The sequence below is a fragment of the Tauraco erythrolophus genome, chromosome 5 (genome assembly GCF_009769465.1).
Source record: "Tauraco erythrolophus isolate bTauEry1 chromosome 5, bTauEry1.pri, whole genome shotgun sequence".
NCBI classification, from domain to species: Eukaryota; Metazoa; Chordata; class Aves; order Musophagiformes; family Musophagidae; genus Tauraco; species Tauraco erythrolophus.
In genome coordinates this window covers 20,259,865-20,280,014 of record NC_141469.1, presented here as the reverse complement: position 1 = coordinate 20,280,014, position 20,150 = coordinate 20,259,865, and the positions used below count along the sequence as shown (strand labels likewise).

The window sequence follows — 20,150 nt, the reverse complement described above, 5'->3', positions numbered from 1 at the left end:
TCCCTTGGCAGCTCAGTGAATCGGAGGGTGATTCGCCCACTTATTAGGGATCGTCACTAGTAGTACCATGGGCCAACTCCTTATAATAATTCAAAAGTTTCCGGAAACATACATGTACATTTTATTTGTGACAGAATACAGGTTCGAGGATAGCCGGTGATAGTGACTGACTACAAAAACTACTTTAATTGAAATACTGCAGTGATAATATAAAACAATTACAGATCAGTGATAATATTAAATAGCTAGCAAGATGTTAGTAAGTAAGTGCACATAACACAGAGTTCTTACCCAATAGGCGTCCCTATGGGGGGGAGAAGAGAGGTTCAGCCCGTCGACTGATCCCAGACGTTCCGATGGGGGGGGCTTCTCCCTAACATCCCCTTTGTTTGCTGCTATTTTATACTTTTTTCATATCTTTTAGGTGGAGCTCAAGTGACTCTAGTCATACATAACTTTTATTAGGATTGGTGTAAATTGCTCATTTGAGGGGTGGTCGCAGCTCGGAGGCGGGTGGAGTTGTGACTTAGTAGCTGAAGGACACAATTTTGCCATCACTGCTGAGGCAGCGGTTGTGATTCACTTTCCTCGATGGCATTTTTATGGTTATCTTTACCAGGCGCCTCTCATCCCTGATAACAGAGATGAGCCGTGATACCTCCGTACCACTCTACTCCCCATTTCAAGGATATTGAGGCCTTGTTTGTTCCTGGGAGCAGCAGCTGTGCTTCATGTCAGAGCTGCTCTAATATTAGCTGAATTCTAGGGAACAATATTCTTCCATTCCCCTCCAATTTCAGTCATTTTCCCACATGAGTGTAACACTCCAATGGCGTTTCTTGCAGCCGGTGAAGAAGAAGTACAGAGCAAGAGTGATAGAATATTTCATTGAAGTGGCAAGGGAATGTTTTAACATTGGCAACTTTAACTCCTTAATGGCTATTATTTGTAAGTATGTATCCCTGTTTGAATCTGGATAAAAACGTTATTGAGTGTTATGTGTGTAAGAAGTTATTTACTTCCGTAGTGTAAATTACAGAAAAACAAAGTCTTATTTGCAAGTGTTGAGAGATCGAAATCCCCACTTTTTGAAACCAACCTTAGTGCTATATTGGAATAGAAACTCTTCCTATAATATGGAGGATTGATGCCTTCCATTGTTTCTATTGCACCATAAATATCCTAGTAGTTTAAAACTTCCACACCTTTTTTATATCTGATATGAAAATATTTGGAATATTTTTAAAATTTAAAATGTGAAAATTTCATAGATATGTGTAGTTTTCAATGAAATGTGTAAGACAGTGTTGAGAAAACTCATTTATGCTTATTTACTGTATATTCATGTTTTATCAAAACCACATTAAAAAATGTCATAGTATTTTTTAGAGCTTTCATTCTGTAAGACATGTTTAATTTGTTTCCAAAGTAGTTTTTAAAGTTGGAATTTCAATAAAATGATGAGTGCGATTTCTGAGTAGCTCTTTTGAAAATATTTGTTATTGTTAATAGCTCCTTTGCTTTAGAAATATTTACCAGTCTTGTTACTGATACTTAGAATTTTTGGTAATTAAAATTTAACTAATAGTTTGTAATTAGTAGTTAGTAGTTGATTTTAATAATATAGAGTTTTAAGAAATATTTTAATGAAAAGTGTTGCTACGGAATTCTTGTATAGCACCGTACCAGGACCAAAGGGGATACAATAACCAGATGCTGCTATAAAAATTCCTGTAAAGCACTGTACCAGGACCAAAGAGACAGGTCAGAATCATTTAGTAGAAACGTGCAGTACAAAGCACAAGTAGATTTATAAACTGATTTATGATACCTACATAGAATTAGAAGAATGCATGTAGCTATCAAGGTTTAGATTAATGGAGATGAAGAAAACCAACAGAAATAGTTTCGTAATGGTTTATAGGTACCTGCCAGAAACCGTGAACTTAAGCAAAAGGTAATTCTGGCAGGGGGAGATCGCGACCACCGACTCACAGACCACCTACCCATATTATACCCCAGACTCATTTCTCGATGATTCTAACTTTTATTGCGCAGAATCGGAAATGCGCCGCAATAAAGAAGTGTCTGCTTATCTACATCCCATTGGTGTTGATAAGTTTCTTATTCCGGATTTTCGGTAACAGTTTTGGCGACCCAGATGGGACCTCGCTGAAGGAGACCAGAGGAGTCGGGGACCTGATCGGGTCCAGCCGGCACCGAGGATTTCTCGGGGATACCCATCGATCCCCGATCCATAAGGTTCTTCGCGACGTCCCCTGGATTTGAGGTAAGACACTTCTTTCTTTTGTTTCAAACGAGTGGGTTTGAGTCCCACCGTTGTGAGTGGGTTTGAGTCCCACCGTTGTGAGTGGGTTTGAGTCCCACCACATAGAGGGGGTTCGAGTCCCGCCTCTGGAAAGTGGGTTCGAGTCCCACTGCGAGTGGGTTCGAGTCCCCTCGCTGTAGCCTGCCTGTAAGTCGTGGCGAAAGCTGCGCAGGGTTGGGCAGAGGATCCTCGTGGAGTGGAAGCCTGGGCGTCTGCCCGTAAGCCATAAGTGAAAGCTATTGCAGGGTTGGACATAGCGGAGACTTGGAACCTATATGCTAGCTATAGTGTTCTATAAGTTGTGCCTCTAACATAAGTTAGAAGTTTTCTTGTGTGCTATATCGTGGAATTGTTTGTCTTGACTGGGTACTGAGGTGCTGAGTTTGAAGTTTTCTTGTGTGCTATACTGCGGAACCGTTTATCTTGACCGAGTACTAAGGTGCCGAGTTTGTGTTTATTGTGTTACATACTTGTGCTCAATGTAATAAATTACAGAACTATGTGAGTGTGACCGTGAGAGAGAGAGACGTGCAGTTAAGCACGAAGTGAGTGTGGGGTTTGGATTTGTGGTTCTGCTATCCCGTAAGGGGTGCAGTCGAAGAAAAACAGTGTGACAGATTTGAGTGATTATATATTGTGTTAACAGTTATATCATGGCATCTAAGTTAACTCATTTGTTTAAAAGTAAAAGTATGAGTAATTTGGCTGCAAATGACAAAATTCCGAAAACTTCTCCGTTAGGATGCTTATTAGCACATTGGGGAGAGACAGGAGATGATTTGCGAAAGAACAAAATGATTGAATATTGTAATCAGTGGTGGCCGTTGTATACGTTAGAAGATCAAGAAGTATGGCCTGTGAATGGTACTTTGAATTATAATACTATTTTTTCAGTTAATGCTGTATTGTAGAAGGGAAGAGAAATGGGATGAAATACCTTATGTAGATTTGTTTTTCTATTTGAGACAAAGAAAAGATTGGCAAAAAGAGTGTAAACTAGCAGATGGAAATGGTTTGATAATGGCTGTTGCTACAAGGAATAAAAAGGAGAAAAAGTGTTGCTCAGTGTGTGAAATTGGGAAGGATTGTTTGAAAAAGAGGATTACTCCTGAAGTTGATGAGGGACCAGAATTAGACATATCTCCTATATCTCCTCCTAGGAGAGAAAGAAATCGGGGTCGAGAATATCAGGAACAGATGCAAGAACCAGAAAGCAGTGGTATTGAGGATGCCGAGGAGGGTCCCTCTGAGATTGTAATTCACACTCCTGTTTCTCGGAGAACTCGGCAGCAGACACACACAATAGCTCCCCTGCGGCAGGGAGTTGGCAGCAATGGGCCAGTGTATGTAAAGGTGCCTTTTTCAGTTACTGATTTGATGGCTTGGAAACAGGCAGCCGGACTTTATAGAGAGGATCCTGAAAGAGTAGGAAGAGTGGTGGATACTATAATTAGAACACAGGACCCAGACTGGAGTGATTTGCAGGTGGTTTTAGACAATTTATTGGATGATACAGAAAAGCAAATGGTGTTGAAAGCAGGTAAAGCACAGGCTGAAGCGGCAGTTCTGAATGAAAATATGACTGTAACTTTGGAACAGAATTTTCCATCTGGGGATCCGCAGTGGGATCCAAATAATGTGGAGCACAGACAGAGATTGAGACGGTATCAAAATTGGATTTTGTATGGAATTAAACATGCCATGCCTAAATCTTTGAATTGGTCTAAATTATATGAAGTAAGGCAGGATAAAAATGAATCTCCCTCAGTGTTTCTGGAAAGACTGAAAGAAGCTGCCAGAAAATATACTGATTTAAAGGTGGAAACTGAGGCAGCACAGATACAATTGGCTTTGATTTTTATAGGACAATCAGCACCAGACATAAGAAAGAAACTTCAGAAATTAGAGGGAGAAGATTCTAGGAGTTTAGCTAAATTGATGGAAGCAGCCTGGAAGATGTATAACAATAGAGAACAAGAGGAAAGAAAATCTCGGGAAAACAGGCTGCTAGCAGTCATGACAGGAACAGTGAATAGAGGACGAGGCAGGGGAAGAGGTTCAGGATTCGGTGGAAGAGGAGGATTTGTGAATGGTGGTGGCAGGAATTTTAACACTCCCCTAGGAATAAATCAGTGTGCTTTGTGCAAGGAAGAGGGACATTGGAAAAGAGACTGCCCCAGAAAGGGAAATACTCAGCAAGAAATGGCTAAAATCATGATGCTAGATGATTGAAGGGGACCGGAGGGGAACCCAGCTGAGCCTCTGGTTGTAATTAAGCTGGGAGAAAAAGAAGTTAAATTTTTAGTGGACACTGGAGCAACGTTTTCAGTATTAAACACCTGTAAAGGAAAAATTGGAACAAAAACGGCAAATATTGTAGGGGCCACTGGGAAAGAGGAAAGCAGACCATTCCTAAAACCCCTGGATTTAAAATTTGGGAAAAAGGTAATCACTCATGAATTTTTGTATGTACCTGAATGTCTGGTACCCTTATTGGGAAGAGACTTATTGTCTAAATTAAATGCTCAGATCAGTTTTGAAGAAGGAGAGATTCTCTTAAAAATACCAGAATCAAAAATAAGTGAAATTCTGATGATCCAAGAAATAACCGAGGGACAAGAAATCCCTTCAGATGTAAATTTGGCTGTGATTCCCACAGTATGGGAAACAGATATCCCTGGCAAATCAAAACTGGCAGAGCCTGTTAAAGTAGAATTAAAAGAAGGAGCAAAAACAGTCAAATTGAAACAATATCCAATTAAGCCAGAAATCAGACAGGAATTTAAGAAATTAATTGACAAATTCTTAAAGTATAAGATTTTAGAGGAATGCGAATCTGAATATAACACTCCTATCTTGCCAGTCAGAAAACCGTCCGGAGAATACCGGCTGGTACAGGATTTAAGAGCAGTAAATCAAATAGTCAAAGATATTTTTCCAGTAGTAGCAAACCCGTATACACTACTGACCTCGTTAAAAGAGACCTATCAGTGGTTTACAGTGCTTGATTTAAAAGATGCTTTCTTTTGTATACCCTTGGAAAAGGAAAGCAGAAAACTGTTTGCTTTTGAGTGGGAAAATCCACAGACTGGACGAAAGATGCAGTTAACGTGGACAAGACTACCCCAAGGATTTAAAAACAGTCCAACGATCTTCAGGAATCAGCTGGCGAGAGAACTCGAGATATGGAAACAAGAGAAACCAAGGCCTGGACATCTACTGCTACAATATGTGGATGATATACTGATTGCTACAGAGGAAAAGTCGACCTGTATCCAGGTAACAATAGATCTTTTGAACTTTCTGGGACTAAATGGGTACAAAGTATCTAAGAAAAAGGCCCAAATAGCTTGCCAGACTGTAATATATCTGGGCTTTGAAATTTCTAAAGGGCAGCGACAGTTGGGAAAAAGTTGAAAAGAAGCTATTTGCAATATACCTGAACCAGAAAATATTCACGAACTCAGAGCATTTTTGGGAATGGCCGGGTGGTGTCGTCTTTGGATTATGAATTACGGGCTGATTGCTAAACCTTTGTATGAAGCCCAGAAGATTTCTCCTTTTGTGTGGGGACCAGATCAACAAAAGGCTTTTATTGAATTAAAACGTGCTTTGATGTCAGCACCTGCTTTAGGACTTCCAGATTTGACTAAGAACTTTCAGTTGTTTGTCCATGAGAGGCAACACCTAGCTTTGGGAGTGTTGACCCAGAAGATGGGCAGCTGGAAGCGACCTGTCAGATACTTCTCCAAACAGATGGACACAGTGAGTAAAGGATGGCCAAGTTGCCTGCGAGCGGTGGCAGCAACAGTGCTGCTGATACAGGAAGCTCGCAAATTGACTTTGGGAAAGACAATAACGGTCTATGTCCCACACATGATGATAACTGTTTTAGAACAAAAGGGGGGGTCATTGGTTATCCCCAAGTCGGATGATAAAATACCAAGTGGTACTAACCGAACAGGATGATGTGGTTCTAAAAACAACTAACCTGGTAAATCCTGCAGTGTTTTTAAGCTCCACACAGGAAGAAGGACAACTGGAACATGATTGCTTGGCTACTATCGAGTATGTTTATTCCAGTCGTGAAGATTTGAAAGATGTGCCACTGGACCAGCCAGACTGGGAATTGTATACAGACGGCAGCAGCTTTATGGAGCAAGGGGTCCGATACGCTGGATATGCGGTAACAGACACCACAGTTATAGAAGCCAGAGCATTGGCAAGCACCACATCTGCCCAAAAGGCAGAACTTATTGCCTTAATTCGAGCCCTAGAATTAAGTGAAAAGAAGAAAGTGAATATTTGGACTGATTCCAAGTATGCCTTTGGAGTAGTGCATGTCCATGGGGTTCTGTGGAAAGAAAGAGGATTATTGTCCTCTCAAGGATCAAACATTAAAAACCAAAATGAAATTTTACAATTGCTGCATGCAGTTCAGAAACCAGAACAAGTAGCAATCATGCACTGTAAAGCACACCAAATTGGAAACACAAAAGAAATTGTTGGAAATTTAGCAGATAGGACAGCAAAGAAAGTAGCAAAGGACCAAGTGTTCCAAATGGCATTAATTTCCTCTAAAACGGTAGCCCTCCCTAGGGAAAAGCCAAAATATTCAGAGGAAGACGATAAATTAAGCCAGTTATTAAATGCTAAGAAAAACTTAGCTGAATGGTGGGTAACTCCTAGTGGACGAGTAGTGATCCCACCCATTCTGATGAGGGAAATAATTCAAACAAAGCATCAGGAATGTCACTGGGGAGTAGAAGCTTTTGTAACTTCCTTACAGAAACAAGTAGTGTCAGTTAAAATGCTAGGATTAGCTAAAATGATAACCGCAAAATGTGAAATATGTTTGAAAAATAATCCAGTAATCAAGAAAAAAGTCCAAATGGGTAAGTTAAAATCTGGCACAGAACCTGGAGACTATTGGCAAGTAGATTTCTCAGAATTACCTAGACAAAATGGGTACCGGTACATCCTGGTGGGGGTTGATACTTTTACAGGATGGCCTGAAGCCCTTCCCTGTCGCACCACACAAGCAAAGGAAGTAGTAAAATGGTTACTACAAGAAATAATTCCAAGATTTGGAGTTCCAATTGGAATTTCATCTGACAGAGGTCCACACTTTGTTGCTGAAGTAGTCCAAAGCATTAGCAAAGTATTAGGCATTGCCTGGGATTTACATGCATCTTGGAGGCCACAATCCAGTGGAAAAGTAGAAAGAATGAATCAGACTCTAAAGAGACAAATAAGTAAAATTTGTCAAGAAACAAATTTAAAATGGCCTCAAGCGTTACCTTTGGCATTACTTCGAGTCAGGGTACAGCCAAAGAGTGGAACCTCTATCAGTCCTTATGAATTGTTGTACGGAAAACCTTATGAGTCCCTGGAACCAAATCCAGATATGCATGTAAAAGGAAAACAAGATGTATATAACTATTTGCTTTCTCTAGGCAAAACTTTAGCTGCGATTCGGAGTGCTGTGATTTGGAATCGACCTTTATCTTTAGACACTCCAGTGCATGATTTCCAACCAGGAGATTATGTCTACGTAAAGACGTGGACTTCTGAACCTCTGCAAGAGTGCTGGAAAGGACCTTTCCAGATACTGTTGACAACCTTCACAGCAGTCAAGATTGCAGAATCTACAGCCTGGATACATTACACTCGAGTGAAGAAAGCACCAGCACCCTGGAAAATTGTGAATCGTGACCCAGAGACTTTGAAACTGACTCTGAAACATGTCTAATTTCTCATATCTGTTTGTAATTGTTCTTTGGATCTTATGCTGGAGGATGGTACTAGTGAAACCATGGACTGACTTGGTGAGTAGGAACAAAAGACAATTAGAAACAGAACAAGTGATTGAAATTCCCAAACAAACCTCTGAGGAAAATTTGATATTAGGATTAATCAAAGGATTTGCCAATTTGCAGAATGTTACACAGATTACTGCTTGTTTACCAATACCAAGAGCAGTAGGTGAATCCATTCCATGGGGAATCTTAACTATGAATTTGACAAATCAGGAACATAAAAATGAGACCACTCATTGTGAACAACAGCCAGTGACACAATGGTATGAACAAGTGAGATATATTAGAAAACAATGGAAGTCCCCAGGAAGTAAGGATGAATGTACACAATTACTGAATTCAAACTTTGTAGACATCAGTGGAGGCTGGACAGGACTAGATACAGGATATGGTTATGGATGGTGTTCTTATGATGAACCAATAAAGAAAAATGTGAGCCGTATGGTAATGGAATGGAAATGCAAAGAAAGCATTCAAACTTCACAAAAAGAACAACTTACTTGGGAATCAATTTGGTCCATGACTATATTCTCCCAATTTCAATACATGGCAAAAACCGCTTGGTGTTTTGCGTGGGTAGGGTCAGTTACTGGATATTGGCCAACAATAACAGATAGAGGAACTACGTCACTAGAAGAGGAAAGTCCAGTATCTTGGTGGAAATGTGACAAAGTTTACAATTGTAGTAGAGTAAGTAAAACAATACAAGAAATTCCCCCTTTAGCAGCTGCAGTGAGATATGGGTGTTTCTGTTGAGGACTCAAAAACAATCTTCAAGTGACTGCAGATTATCAAATTAAAAGGGGAACATTTATAAGCTGTAAGAAAAGTACAATCCAGAGTCCTGGACACCTGGTCTGGGCACTAAGTGATGGAACCTGGACAACACACTTGCCATTAGATGGTAAAGTTAAACAAATTCTTAGGCATGCCAACATTGTGTCCAATTTGGAAAAAGTCACCATTTAAAGGACCCCTAGAAAGTCTAAATTTAAAACGAACTAAAAGGTCTGAGACAGATGATATTTGGAACGAACCATCGACAGGACTGAAAATCAGCTGGGCTCTTGAGTCTCTTTTAAATCCTATAGCCTCATATAGAAACAGAGAATGGTTGTATCATTTAACAAGTCAAGTAGAAAAGTTAGGAAATGTTACAAAGAAAGGATTCAAAGAATTGAACATTCAATTACAGGCGACATCTAAAATGGCACTTCAAAATAGAATGGCTTTAGACACGCTTTTACTCAAAGAGCATGGAGTATGTGGATATCTCAAAAATGAGTTAGACCACTGTTGTATACACATCCCAAACGTTACACAGGATGTGGAGCATGATTTGGATTTGCTAGAAAAAGTTGAGAAAGAAACAGAATCAATCCGAGAGGACATGTCAGAAGATTGGATAGGGAAAATTTTCAAAGAACTAGGCTGGAATCTAAGCTCTTGGATCCAATCTTTGATTAAAACTCTGTTTCTGTTGCTAATTGTCTTCCTCATGATCATGCTAATATACAATTGCTTAAAGAAACAGTTTGCTAGTAGACTTGCAATTAATCGCAGAATCATGAGAGAGTTACCTACTATTCCACCAGACCACGGTTTATCACCAAGGTATGCGGAAACGAATCTTAGCTTTGAAAATGCTGATAAGTGAGTATCAAACAGTAAAAGTGAAAGTGATGAAAGTATTGAAATAGCAATTTCAACACTTTCAAAGGGGGGAAATGTTACTGATACTTAGAATTTTTGGTAATTAAAATTTAACTAATAGTTTGTAATTAGTAGTTAGTAGTTGATTTTAATAATATAGAGTTTTAAGAAATATTTTAATGAAAAGTGTTGCTACGGAATTCTTGTATAGCACCGTACCAGGACCAAAGGGGATACAATAACCAGATGCTGCTATAAAAATTCCTGTAAAGCACTGTACCAGGACCAAAGAGACAGGTCAGAATCATTTAGTAGAAACGTGCAGTACAAAGCACAAGTAGATTTATAAACTGATTTATGATACCTACATAGAATTAGAAGAATGCATGTAGCTATCAAGGTTTAGATTAATAGAGATGAAGAAAACCAACCGAAATAGTTTCGTAATGGTTTATAGGTACCTGCCAGAAACCGTGAACTTAAGCAAAAGGTACTTCCGGCAGGGGGAGATCGCGACCACCGACTCACAGACCACCTACCCATATTATACCCCAGACTCATTTCTCGATGATTCTAACTTTTATTGCGCAGAATCGGAAATGGGAGGAGAATATGCTAATGATTTTCGGGAATTTGTATGTTTATGTATGATTTCCTAATGGATTTGCATATGTCAGCTCTATATAAGAAGTTTGATTTCGGTGCAAGGGGCGCACGCTAGGAGGAGATATCCCCCGTGCACCCGGCGCCGCAATAAAGAAGTGTCTGCTTATCTACATCCCATTGGTGTTGATAAGTTTCTTATTCCGGATTTTCGGTAACAGTCTTAGCTACTTGAAAGATTTTATTTTTAAAAAAATACTCCAACAATTTCTCTCTTTTACATCAAGCTGGCATGAACATGAGTCCTGCGTCTCGGTTAAAGAAAATTTGGGCGAAAGCGAAGACAGCCAAATTTGATGTTCTTGAGGTAAGTTTGGCCAATATTTGGACATGGGGCTGCTAATAGCATTTTACTTTTAACTCCTCCAAAACGCAAGTTTGGCTTCATTGTGACATGTTTAATTAAGTATGTTTGTGGTCTTAATGGAAATTGTAGAAGATGTAATAGGAATTGTTCAGTGGACTTGTGCTTTTTTGATTTAGAAGTAGGAAATTGAATTTTTTAATTCCTAAACCCACCTCCTATGAATTATTTAAAAAAATAATAATAAAAAATGTAGGTAACCTCTTGTAAGGGAGATGTATTTGAGAGGGATGGTGTGGATTGACCTAATGCAGTTCTGCCTTTGAAAATTGAATTGAGCTGTAAGGAAGCCTTGCCCTTTCAAAGAGATTTGTCTTAAACTAATTGATTGCCAATTCCCTTCAAGTAGTAGAGACCTTTGTCAAAGATTATGCAGATACAGCAGTGTGAGTTTGTGATGCACTCAACAGATCATATACCAACAAGTTAATTATTCTGCTGTAAATGGCGGTTGGTTAATCCCAGTTATTTATTACTATGATAAAGAAAATGTAATGTTTTGTACAGGACATAAGCATGAAATGTTTATTAATATTATCAGAAGATTTGACTTGTGTTATGACAACAGATTAAAACTGGATGGCTGTAGCCACCTCACAATTCCTTCTCCCACCCTTGTGTGGGAAGCAGCCTTCCTTGTGTCAAGGGTGACTGCACAGCTCAGGAAGTTGCTCCTTCCAGTCCCATTTCATTCAACCTTACTATGCAGGCTGGTTAAGGACATGCTTTGTGAGCCGTGCAGTCATCCTAGTTATTGAAACGCAGCAGTCAGTCTTGGAGCAATGAAGTGGTGGCACTAACAGCTTTAGGTGTCTGATCTTAACTTTGCCGTTGCAGCTGAATCAGCTCAGAGAAACCTGCATAATAGGAAGAGCAGAATATTAGTGCCAAGACCAATTGTTGTCTTAGCGTCATGATTTTGGCTTTTGAATTAAAGCTGAACTGCCTTCTTTGTGGAGAGAAAGTCCTTTGCTTTCCTGCCCGTGACTTGTACTTGATCCCTTGTTGTTCTGAGCAAACATTTTTTAAAATAAGTTTCTCTTCTTATCGAATGAACAGATAAAGAGATACTGCAGTCCTCTAAAAGACTGTATTTGTGGTGCTGTTCAACAGACCTCTTGCTTTTTAAAATAGTTGCTCAAGTGAAAAGAATTGTGTGTGGTGATGACACTGGCTCATTATTTACATTTTTTCATGCCTTGTAGCATGGACCCTTCTAGCAATTTTTAGAATTACCGAACTGCTTTGCGTGGGGCTGCTCAAAGGTCCTTGACAGCTCATAGCAACAGAGAGAAGGTACGTTTACAAACAACTTGGCACTGGGAAAAAATGAAATGTGCTTGTTAAGTTGGATATTAAGATTTTGTCTTGGGATTGTAATTCTCAGCAACTCTGTCCCTGGTGGGCTTTTAAAATGAGTAAAAAGCCTCAAAACTGAATCCCTCTTTACTGGGAATGTCTAAATACTACCTGCAAGCTACCAAGAAAGTAAATAGAGTATTTGAAGAAACCAGGTGGCTTAATGAAAATGACCATTTTAGGGCTGCCAGTTCAGTTTGGGGCTGACTGAAAGCTGCAAACATTAAATGATTGCTTTGATTATTGAAATAAAATAAGTAGATTGCCTCAGCTTGTTTCTTTTTTGACAGAGAACTTTATCTCACAGACCAGTAATACAGATGGAAAGGCTAAGAACTGAAATGAGGTTGCCAGTAATTTGTTCTTACAGATGCTACTTGTGCTCGGTTTTAAGTGGTTTGTGGTTTAGGGTGGAAAAGCTTTAAAATTTACTCAGAAAAGGTATTCTGAGCAATTCAGATAAGTCTTGAAACTACAATCCCAGAAGAGTGAGAGGCCCAAAAAGACAACGAGAGAAAGACAGAACTCTGAGAGTCCAAGAGGGCTCAAGCTTCCCTGCCAACCTTCATCTATATCATGGGCATCATGACGTTGCATGATGTGGAATGTTCCGTTGGCCAATTCAGCCCTCAATCCTAAATCTAAGTTCGAATCATAAGCTAGAAGCCATGGGCCCTTTGTCCCAGCCATGCTCCCTGTAGCCTGCTGTGTTCATGCACACAAGCAAAACATGGGAAGCTGAAAAGTCCTGGATGTCTCAGTACCAACTATAAACATCAGTGCCCTACCAACATTCTTCTCATGACAAGTCCCATACTAAATCCAAACACATCACTATTCTAGCTATTACCAAGAAAACGAACTCTGTCCCAGTTGAAACAAGGACAGTGTAATACAGTGGGTTAAAATCCACCTTCCAGATTCAAGAGTGGCTGTGAACTATGCATTAGTAGAGGTGGCATCTTTCTTTACTCTTTAAAATAAATTAGCTTTTGTGAAATAAACTGGATTTGATCACACGTTAATGCCGAATCTTAGTTGTAGTTCTTGTGGATAGGCGCAAACAGCTTCCTAGCTGCTCCTTCCTTAGAAGCAATTTTTCATCAACTGCTTATAATATTAGGGCTTCATGCTGCATTTAATAAACCTCATCTTGGTGCTCATAGAATAAACTACCAGGCAGCATGAAGCAAATCCATGTACAGTCTGCTGGTCTATATTGCTGTTATACATGTGTAACTAAAAACAGAGATTTTTTTTCTGATTCCTAAGGATCTGTTTGCATATTGTTCTAAGTACCAGAAATTTGAATGTAGGATGGTTACTTCTTTTCAGAGAAATGTGAGTTTTAAGACTTCAAAGAATGGACTTACAGATGTTGAAATGGTGCAGCGAAGTCTTCCAGGGAAATAATAAGTGACACTTGTTTTAACCACAGTTGCAACAAGGATGTGCGGCTGGGAAAATTTTTGTAGGATGCGAATTAAAATACAATCATTTCAAGAATGTTCCAGCATTCTCTAAAGAAAAATACTTATTTGTTCAGTTGGCAGGAAATGCTTCATTTTCAGCCAGTCAGTGCCAAGGTTCAATTTCTTGCAAGAGCTCAGGGAGTTGTAGTTCAAAAGCCGTTGGTGCTGCTAGTCCCAAATTTCCATGCTGTGTTTTAAACATGCACCTCCCTTCATTTGCCAAGCAAGTCCTTGTCAAGAGGGAGAGCTGCTGGAGCTATTTATTCTTGTAGAAGCAGGCACCTCTGAGCTGTTATGTTCTGGAAGCTGCAAGGAAGAATGAGAAAGTGAAAACAAGAGGGACATGACATAGAAATGAAATGAGTTAGGCATATGGTTGTCCTAAACATGCCTCATAGCCACAATTGACAGGCAGTGGAGTGCCAACAGGTGCTTTAATTGTGACCTTGAGGGAACTACATGCCAAGAAGATTTCAAGGTAATGGAAGCTATTTGGCACAAAGCTGGAAATAGAACCGTAGGGATTGGCTTACCATCCAAGGGAGGGCTTTCTTTATAGAGAAACATCATGTATTTTAAAATGTAGTGAATGTAAAATTTTTGTGTAGTGAGAGAGAGAGATCAGACAGATCTTAGTCCTTTGGTATTTTGCTTACTTTTTGTATCACCTAACTTCCTTTTCTTTGTAGAGCATTTTGTTTTGATTCAGGATCAGACTCAGAATAACGTTGTTCTTTCCTTAGATTGTAATACCTTTCTTCAGCCTCTTGATCAAAGATATTTACTTCCTCACTGAGGGTTGTGCCAATCGTCTTCCAAATGGTCATGTCAATTTTCAAGTAAGTAGAGCGCTGAGTGGGATATTGATACAGGGTCAGCCCCTTCAACAGAAAACTGAAGCAGATCATGGTCCATCATCCACTGGATTCTGGGAGAGCAAAATTAGACTAGAATTTGAGTGTATCTGTTACTTCTCACAGGAGCTGGGAGGTAGTCAGGAAAAAGCAGTTTTATTGAAGATGGAATGTGTATAGAAACCATTTCGATATCTGCAATTTTTTAGTGGGGAAAAAAGTCAGAACTTTCTCCTACTGCTCAAATTCATCTGAACATTTCAACACTCAGGTTTATTATACTTAATGAAAAATCATTAAAATTAGTATTTTAGAGCTTTATTTTGAATTCCACATGTAAAAGGTGAGTTCATCCTTTGTCGAGATACATACGCAGTATTCTCATACGTGTAAGTCACAGATTGTCTATGAAAAAACACATGATAGTGCAGCAGTGAGGGAGGTTTGAGTCCCTTCTGTTTCAGTAGTTCTTGTGCCTCCACTTTCATGCTTGTTATCTGACAGCATCAATTACCCAGTGATTTGTTTTTTGGTGCTTTCAGGAAGCCTGAGTGACTTGTGCAAAATTACAGTAAATTTCACTTGTAGTCATTGGCCTGAATTAGCCAGGTTCTAAAGCTGGGCTATGTGATGGGAAAATGTTCAGGGTAAATAATATTGTTCAATATATAGCAACTCTCATGTTTTCTCTTCTATTCTGATAGAAATTTTGGGAATTGGCAAAAGAAGTCAGTGAATTTATGACGTGGAAGCAAGTGGAGTGTCCTTTTGAAAGGGATAGGAAGATTCTGCAGTACTTGCTCACTGTCCCAGTCTTCAGTGATGATGGTAAGGAGCACTACATTTCCTGCAGGTCTGGTGTTACTGGCTACTACTTAGTCTCTTTCCATGTTAGGTTCTTGCTTCCTCACAGTAAAGAAAGATTTGTCCTGAGACTTCTCTGCCTGACAAGTCAAAAATTCTTCTCTCTTACAAATGAGAGTGTCCTAGTTTTAGCTGGGACAGTGTTAGCTCTTCTTTTTAGCACCTAGAAGAGCTCCGTGTTTTGGTTTTACTCAGAGGCTCACTCTGAGAAGAATGCTGATAACAAGTTGATGTTTGTGGTTGGAAGTGAAACTCCAAGGACTTTTCGGTGTGCTGGAGTGCAGAAGCACGGCAGGATAAGGGGGGAGCATAGTTGGGACAAGGGGGACACGATTCCCCTTGTGATTTGTAGTGCAACTTAAGATTGAGGGCCAAACTGGCCAATTAGTATTCCATATCATGCAGCGTCGTGCCCAGTATAAAAGTGAGGGTCAGCTGGAAAGAAGGGCTTTTGCACTTTGGCTCTTTCGCTGCTTTTGCTCTTTTGCGCTTGCTGCCCTTTTGCTCTATTGCCTTTTTTTTCCTCTCTCTCTCCCAGTACTCCCACTCTCGGAGTACTAGCTCTCTCTCTGCCCCTTTCTATTTCGGGATCTCACGTTTTTGCAGCTTCGGGACGAGACAGGCTTTGCATATGAGGGGGTGGTGAGCATCTACACTGTGTTTTAAATCATCTGTATTAAATTGTTCTTATCTCAACCCACGGGTTTCCCGTTTCTCCTTTAATTCTCTCCCTCATTCCTGGGGCTGGGGGAGGGGGAGTGACCGACTGTGTGTGGGATTCGGCCTAACCCACAACAGAGAGAGAAAATAAGATATTTCTTTTTATGTACATGCGATCTGTGAGAATTGACGTTATCCTTTTCTATGAAATTGAATGAAAAAACATGTTTAGATTTGTGGTCCCTGTGAATATAGAATCATAGAATGGTTTGAGTTGGAAGGGACCTTAAAGATTATCTAGTTCCAACCCCTCTGCCAAAGGCAGGGACACCTTCCACTAGACCGGATTGCTTAAAGCCTTATCCAACCTGGGCTTGAACACTTCCAGGGATGAGGCATCCACAACTCTTCTGGACAACCTGTTCCAGTGTTTCACCACCCTCAGAGTGAAGAATTTCTTCCTTAGAGCTAATCAAAATCTCCCCTCTTTCAATTTAAAGCCATTTTCCCTTGTCCTATCACTACACGCCCTTGTAAAAAGTCCCTCTGCAGCTTTTTTGTAGGCTCACTTTAGATATCATCTGAAGTGTATTTATATGGACTTTCCGGACATTTTATACTAAAGGGTGCTGCTTGAGAAAGAAAATGGGGACTTCACCGTCCCCCTGGGCTCAGTTTTTTCTTTTGAGTGTTTTCTCCCACTCTTGTGGTTTTGAGTTTTTGCTAGTTGTTTTTTCCCCCGCCAGGGCAGTCTTTGTTCTTATGCACTGTTTGTTAGTATTGTCTGGATGTAGATACAAGCAATGCTATAGTTCTGTCATGGTTTAGCCCAGCTGGCAGCTAAACTCACTTCCCCTCCCACCTACTCCACCACCATCCCCCAATGGGGTGGAGAGGAGAAAAATGTAACAAAAAGCTTGAGGGTCAAGATAAGAAAAGGGAGGGAGCACCCACCAACCGTGGCCCCAGGCAAAACAGACTCGGCCTGGGGACAAATCAGTTTAATCCATTACCAGCCACATTCAGGGAAGCTAATGAGAAACAAAGCCAGATCTTAAAGACACCTTCTCTCACCCCCACCCGGCGCTACCTCCTCTCCCTGGCAGCTCAGGGAGACAGGGAATGGGAGTTGTAGGTCAGTTTGTCACATGCTGTTTCTGCCGCTCCGTCCTTAAAGGTGGAGGACACCTCACACTCTTCCCCTGCTGCAACGTGGGGCCCCTTTCCACGGGAGGGAGTTCTTCACAAACTTCTCCAACATGAGTCCTTCTCGTAGGATGCAATCCTTATCTGTCAGATTGCCCTAGCACAGGATTTTCCTGTAGAGTCACAGCTTCTTAGGGCACAGCCATCTGCTCCAGCATGGAGTCCCTTCCCACACACTGCAGATGCATCTCTGTTCCACCATGGGTTTCCAGCAGTGTGGGGGTCCTTCCCACAGGAAACAGTCCTCTACAAATTTCTTCAGACAGAGGCATCTCTGCTCCAGCGTGGGGTCCTTCATGGGCTGCAGGTGGATCTCTGCTCCACCGAGTCTTTCATGGCTGCAGGGGGGCCGCTGCCATCTCACTGTGGGCTGCAGGGGAATCTCTCTCCTCAGCACCTCCTCCTGCTCCACCTGCACTGACGCGGTGTCTGTGTGGCCATTTCTCTCAGATCTCAGTTCTCTCCCTGCTGCAGCTGTGCCAGGTCTAACTGGCCAGACAAACCTTGGCAGTCCCAGCCCATGAACTCTGTCCAGCAGGCGCCCTGGGAGCGGGGCACTTTGGAGCTCCCCAAGACACATTGCTGTGGCCATCTACAATAGAGTGGAGGCTGCCCGGCGTGGGCAGCTGCCCACACGGGAGGCTGGTAGGGGCCACCCCTCTGCCTCCCTGGTCTGTTCACTGCTGGTCCTACCTGGCATGGGGTCCTTTGTCCCCTTGTTAAATATGCCATTCACAGAGGCATCGATTGGCTCAGCCCGGGCCAGAGGTGGGTCCGACTGGTTTTGGTGCCAGGGAAGCTTCTCACAGGAGCCATCCCTACAGCCTTTCTCCCACTGCAAAAACTGCACCACATAAACACAGCACAACTTCCTAATAGGATTCTGGAGCCCTTATCTGAGGGATGGCTAATACAAGTGTGCTCCATTTAACTTCAGTCCACTTTCCAGGGAGAGCAAATTTTAAAATGCCAGTAAGCTGAACATACTGTATTTTCTTTTGATTGCAGCACTTTACTTGGCTTCCTATGAGAGCAAAAGTCCCGAGAATCACATTGAAAAGGACAGATGGAAGATGCTAAGGTTTGTATCAGAGGTTAGCCCCGTCAATAAATAAAGAGAATGAGATACAGAGCAAGCAACAAACAGTTAAAAATAAATGGCATGCTACGTGTTTCAATAGATGGGGCACAGCATCGGTGTGAATCCCTCCTCCAATGTGGGGCTCTTGGAAAAAAGAGAGCAGTTAATCTTTATCTTAAACCTTCTCAAGCCTTCTCTCTCCTAGGGGATGGGAATTCGAATAACTGATTTTTTATCTTAATTTCTTGTGTTATTCAGTGTAGGAAAAAATACTTTCTAAACATCAAAGAAATCCCTACTTCCTCACAAGTACTATACAGAGCACTCTGGTTGCCAAGCAGACATTTCTGCAGCTATTGCATCCCTTTATGTGCCTAGCCTTTCAGACAGGGATGAGGTCTGCACAAAGATCACACTGAGGCAAATGCATTCATGAAACCAGATAGCAATTTGGAGTTCAGGCTGTGAAAACCAAATCTAAGCAAAAACCTATTTTTGGCTTTTCTTCTACTGCTGGTTGAACATAGCCTTATCCGCTCTTTATTCTACTAATTGTGGAGGGATACTTGAACTGTTGTGGCAGTGTTCTACAATTCCTTCGAATTAATCCCAGTTATTTTTGGGAAAGGACAGAAAGGGAGAGTTACTCATATCAGTGCACAGACACTCCACATTACACAGAGGGGCAAGATGAACAAAGACCCCAAGGTTGAAAAACTGTGATAACAGGAACCTCAGTTTCACAGGATCCTTATCCGAGGAACTCTGAAGCTGTCTGAGAAGATTTACGTCATTCTAATGATTGTCTTTACTTATTTACATTTCCCTTTTCCTTTCAGATCAGCACTTCTGGGCAGTGTCTAGTGCACAGATGGCTGCTGTTTCTGCCGTTGCGATGTTATGTGGGCATAACCAAGCCAAGGGGCATGGCTTGGTTTATCTTTCTGTACAGGGTGCGGCATTCAAAGAGGTGAAAAAGTGCAATCAGTTGTGATATTGTGTCAGCAAAGATGAAACAAGTTAACTCAAGAACAAACAGGCAGCTTCTGACATCTGACAGATGAAATAAAATCACATCCCACTTGGCTGTGATTCAGGCTTAAGTATTGATTGAGGACAGCGCTGACAGAATCCTTTGAAGAGCTCAGATACTGCCTATGAATCATTTCACACCTGGATGGAATGCTTTTCCCCTTCTTTTTGCTGCAGAGTAGTTAGTAGATTATGGAGGGGACAAAAACACCATTCTTTTCAGTGAAACCCAAGTCTGCATTGAAGAACTTCCATTACTAATGAGCTGAACGATCAGCCAGGAACTTTGGCTGATCCGGATTGCTAAGAAGGGAAAGAACTGGACACAACAAACTGGCTGCTAGGGAGAGTTTCTCCAGACCACTGTAATGGTGGCTGTGTTTTTTTTCTTTTTCCATTATGTTTTTGAGTTGGCTGCTGGTAGGCAAACATTATTATTCTAAATTATTCTAAAATGTAAGTAATAAAAATCAAGGCTGTGGTAGAAAACATACCTGCTACAAAAATATAGTAGCTATGTAGCTTGGACTATTTTACAACTTATAGGGAGTTTTTCTTTCTTTCACTTGTTTACAACTAACCACTACATGCTACAGACATTTTAACTGCATGGTTTTGTGACTCTAATTTTCCATACTTGACCTTCTTCTATCAGATTGAACAAGCTGACTTTTCTAGAATAGTCTTTGAGAAACTGGTGTACAAACTGTGCTGAAATATGAAAGTATGTTTTTATTAAGTCATTTCTATAATTGTTTTTTTTTTGAGAAAGTAACAATGGAGAACACAGTCCA

General features: G+C 40.8%; 1 protein-coding gene across 1 annotated transcript in view; it reads left to right on the top strand.

Annotated features, from left to right (window-relative positions):
- Positions 1 to 19,188, top strand: part of RASGEF1B (RasGEF domain family member 1B) — a 33,423-nt gene extending 14,235 nt beyond the window's left edge. The window contains 9 exon segments of the mRNA XM_086611901.1: positions 846 to 948; positions 10,692 to 10,771; positions 11,211 to 11,212; positions 11,597 to 11,599; positions 12,034 to 12,124; positions 14,403 to 14,498; positions 15,218 to 15,341; positions 18,252 to 18,324; positions 19,164 to 19,188. Coding sequence (XP_086468027.1) covers positions 846 to 948; positions 10,692 to 10,771; positions 11,211 to 11,212; positions 11,597 to 11,599; positions 12,034 to 12,124; positions 14,403 to 14,498; positions 15,218 to 15,341; positions 18,252 to 18,324; positions 19,164 to 19,188 — 597 coding nt within the window.
- Positions 19,189 to 20,150: the final 962 nt, after the last annotated feature.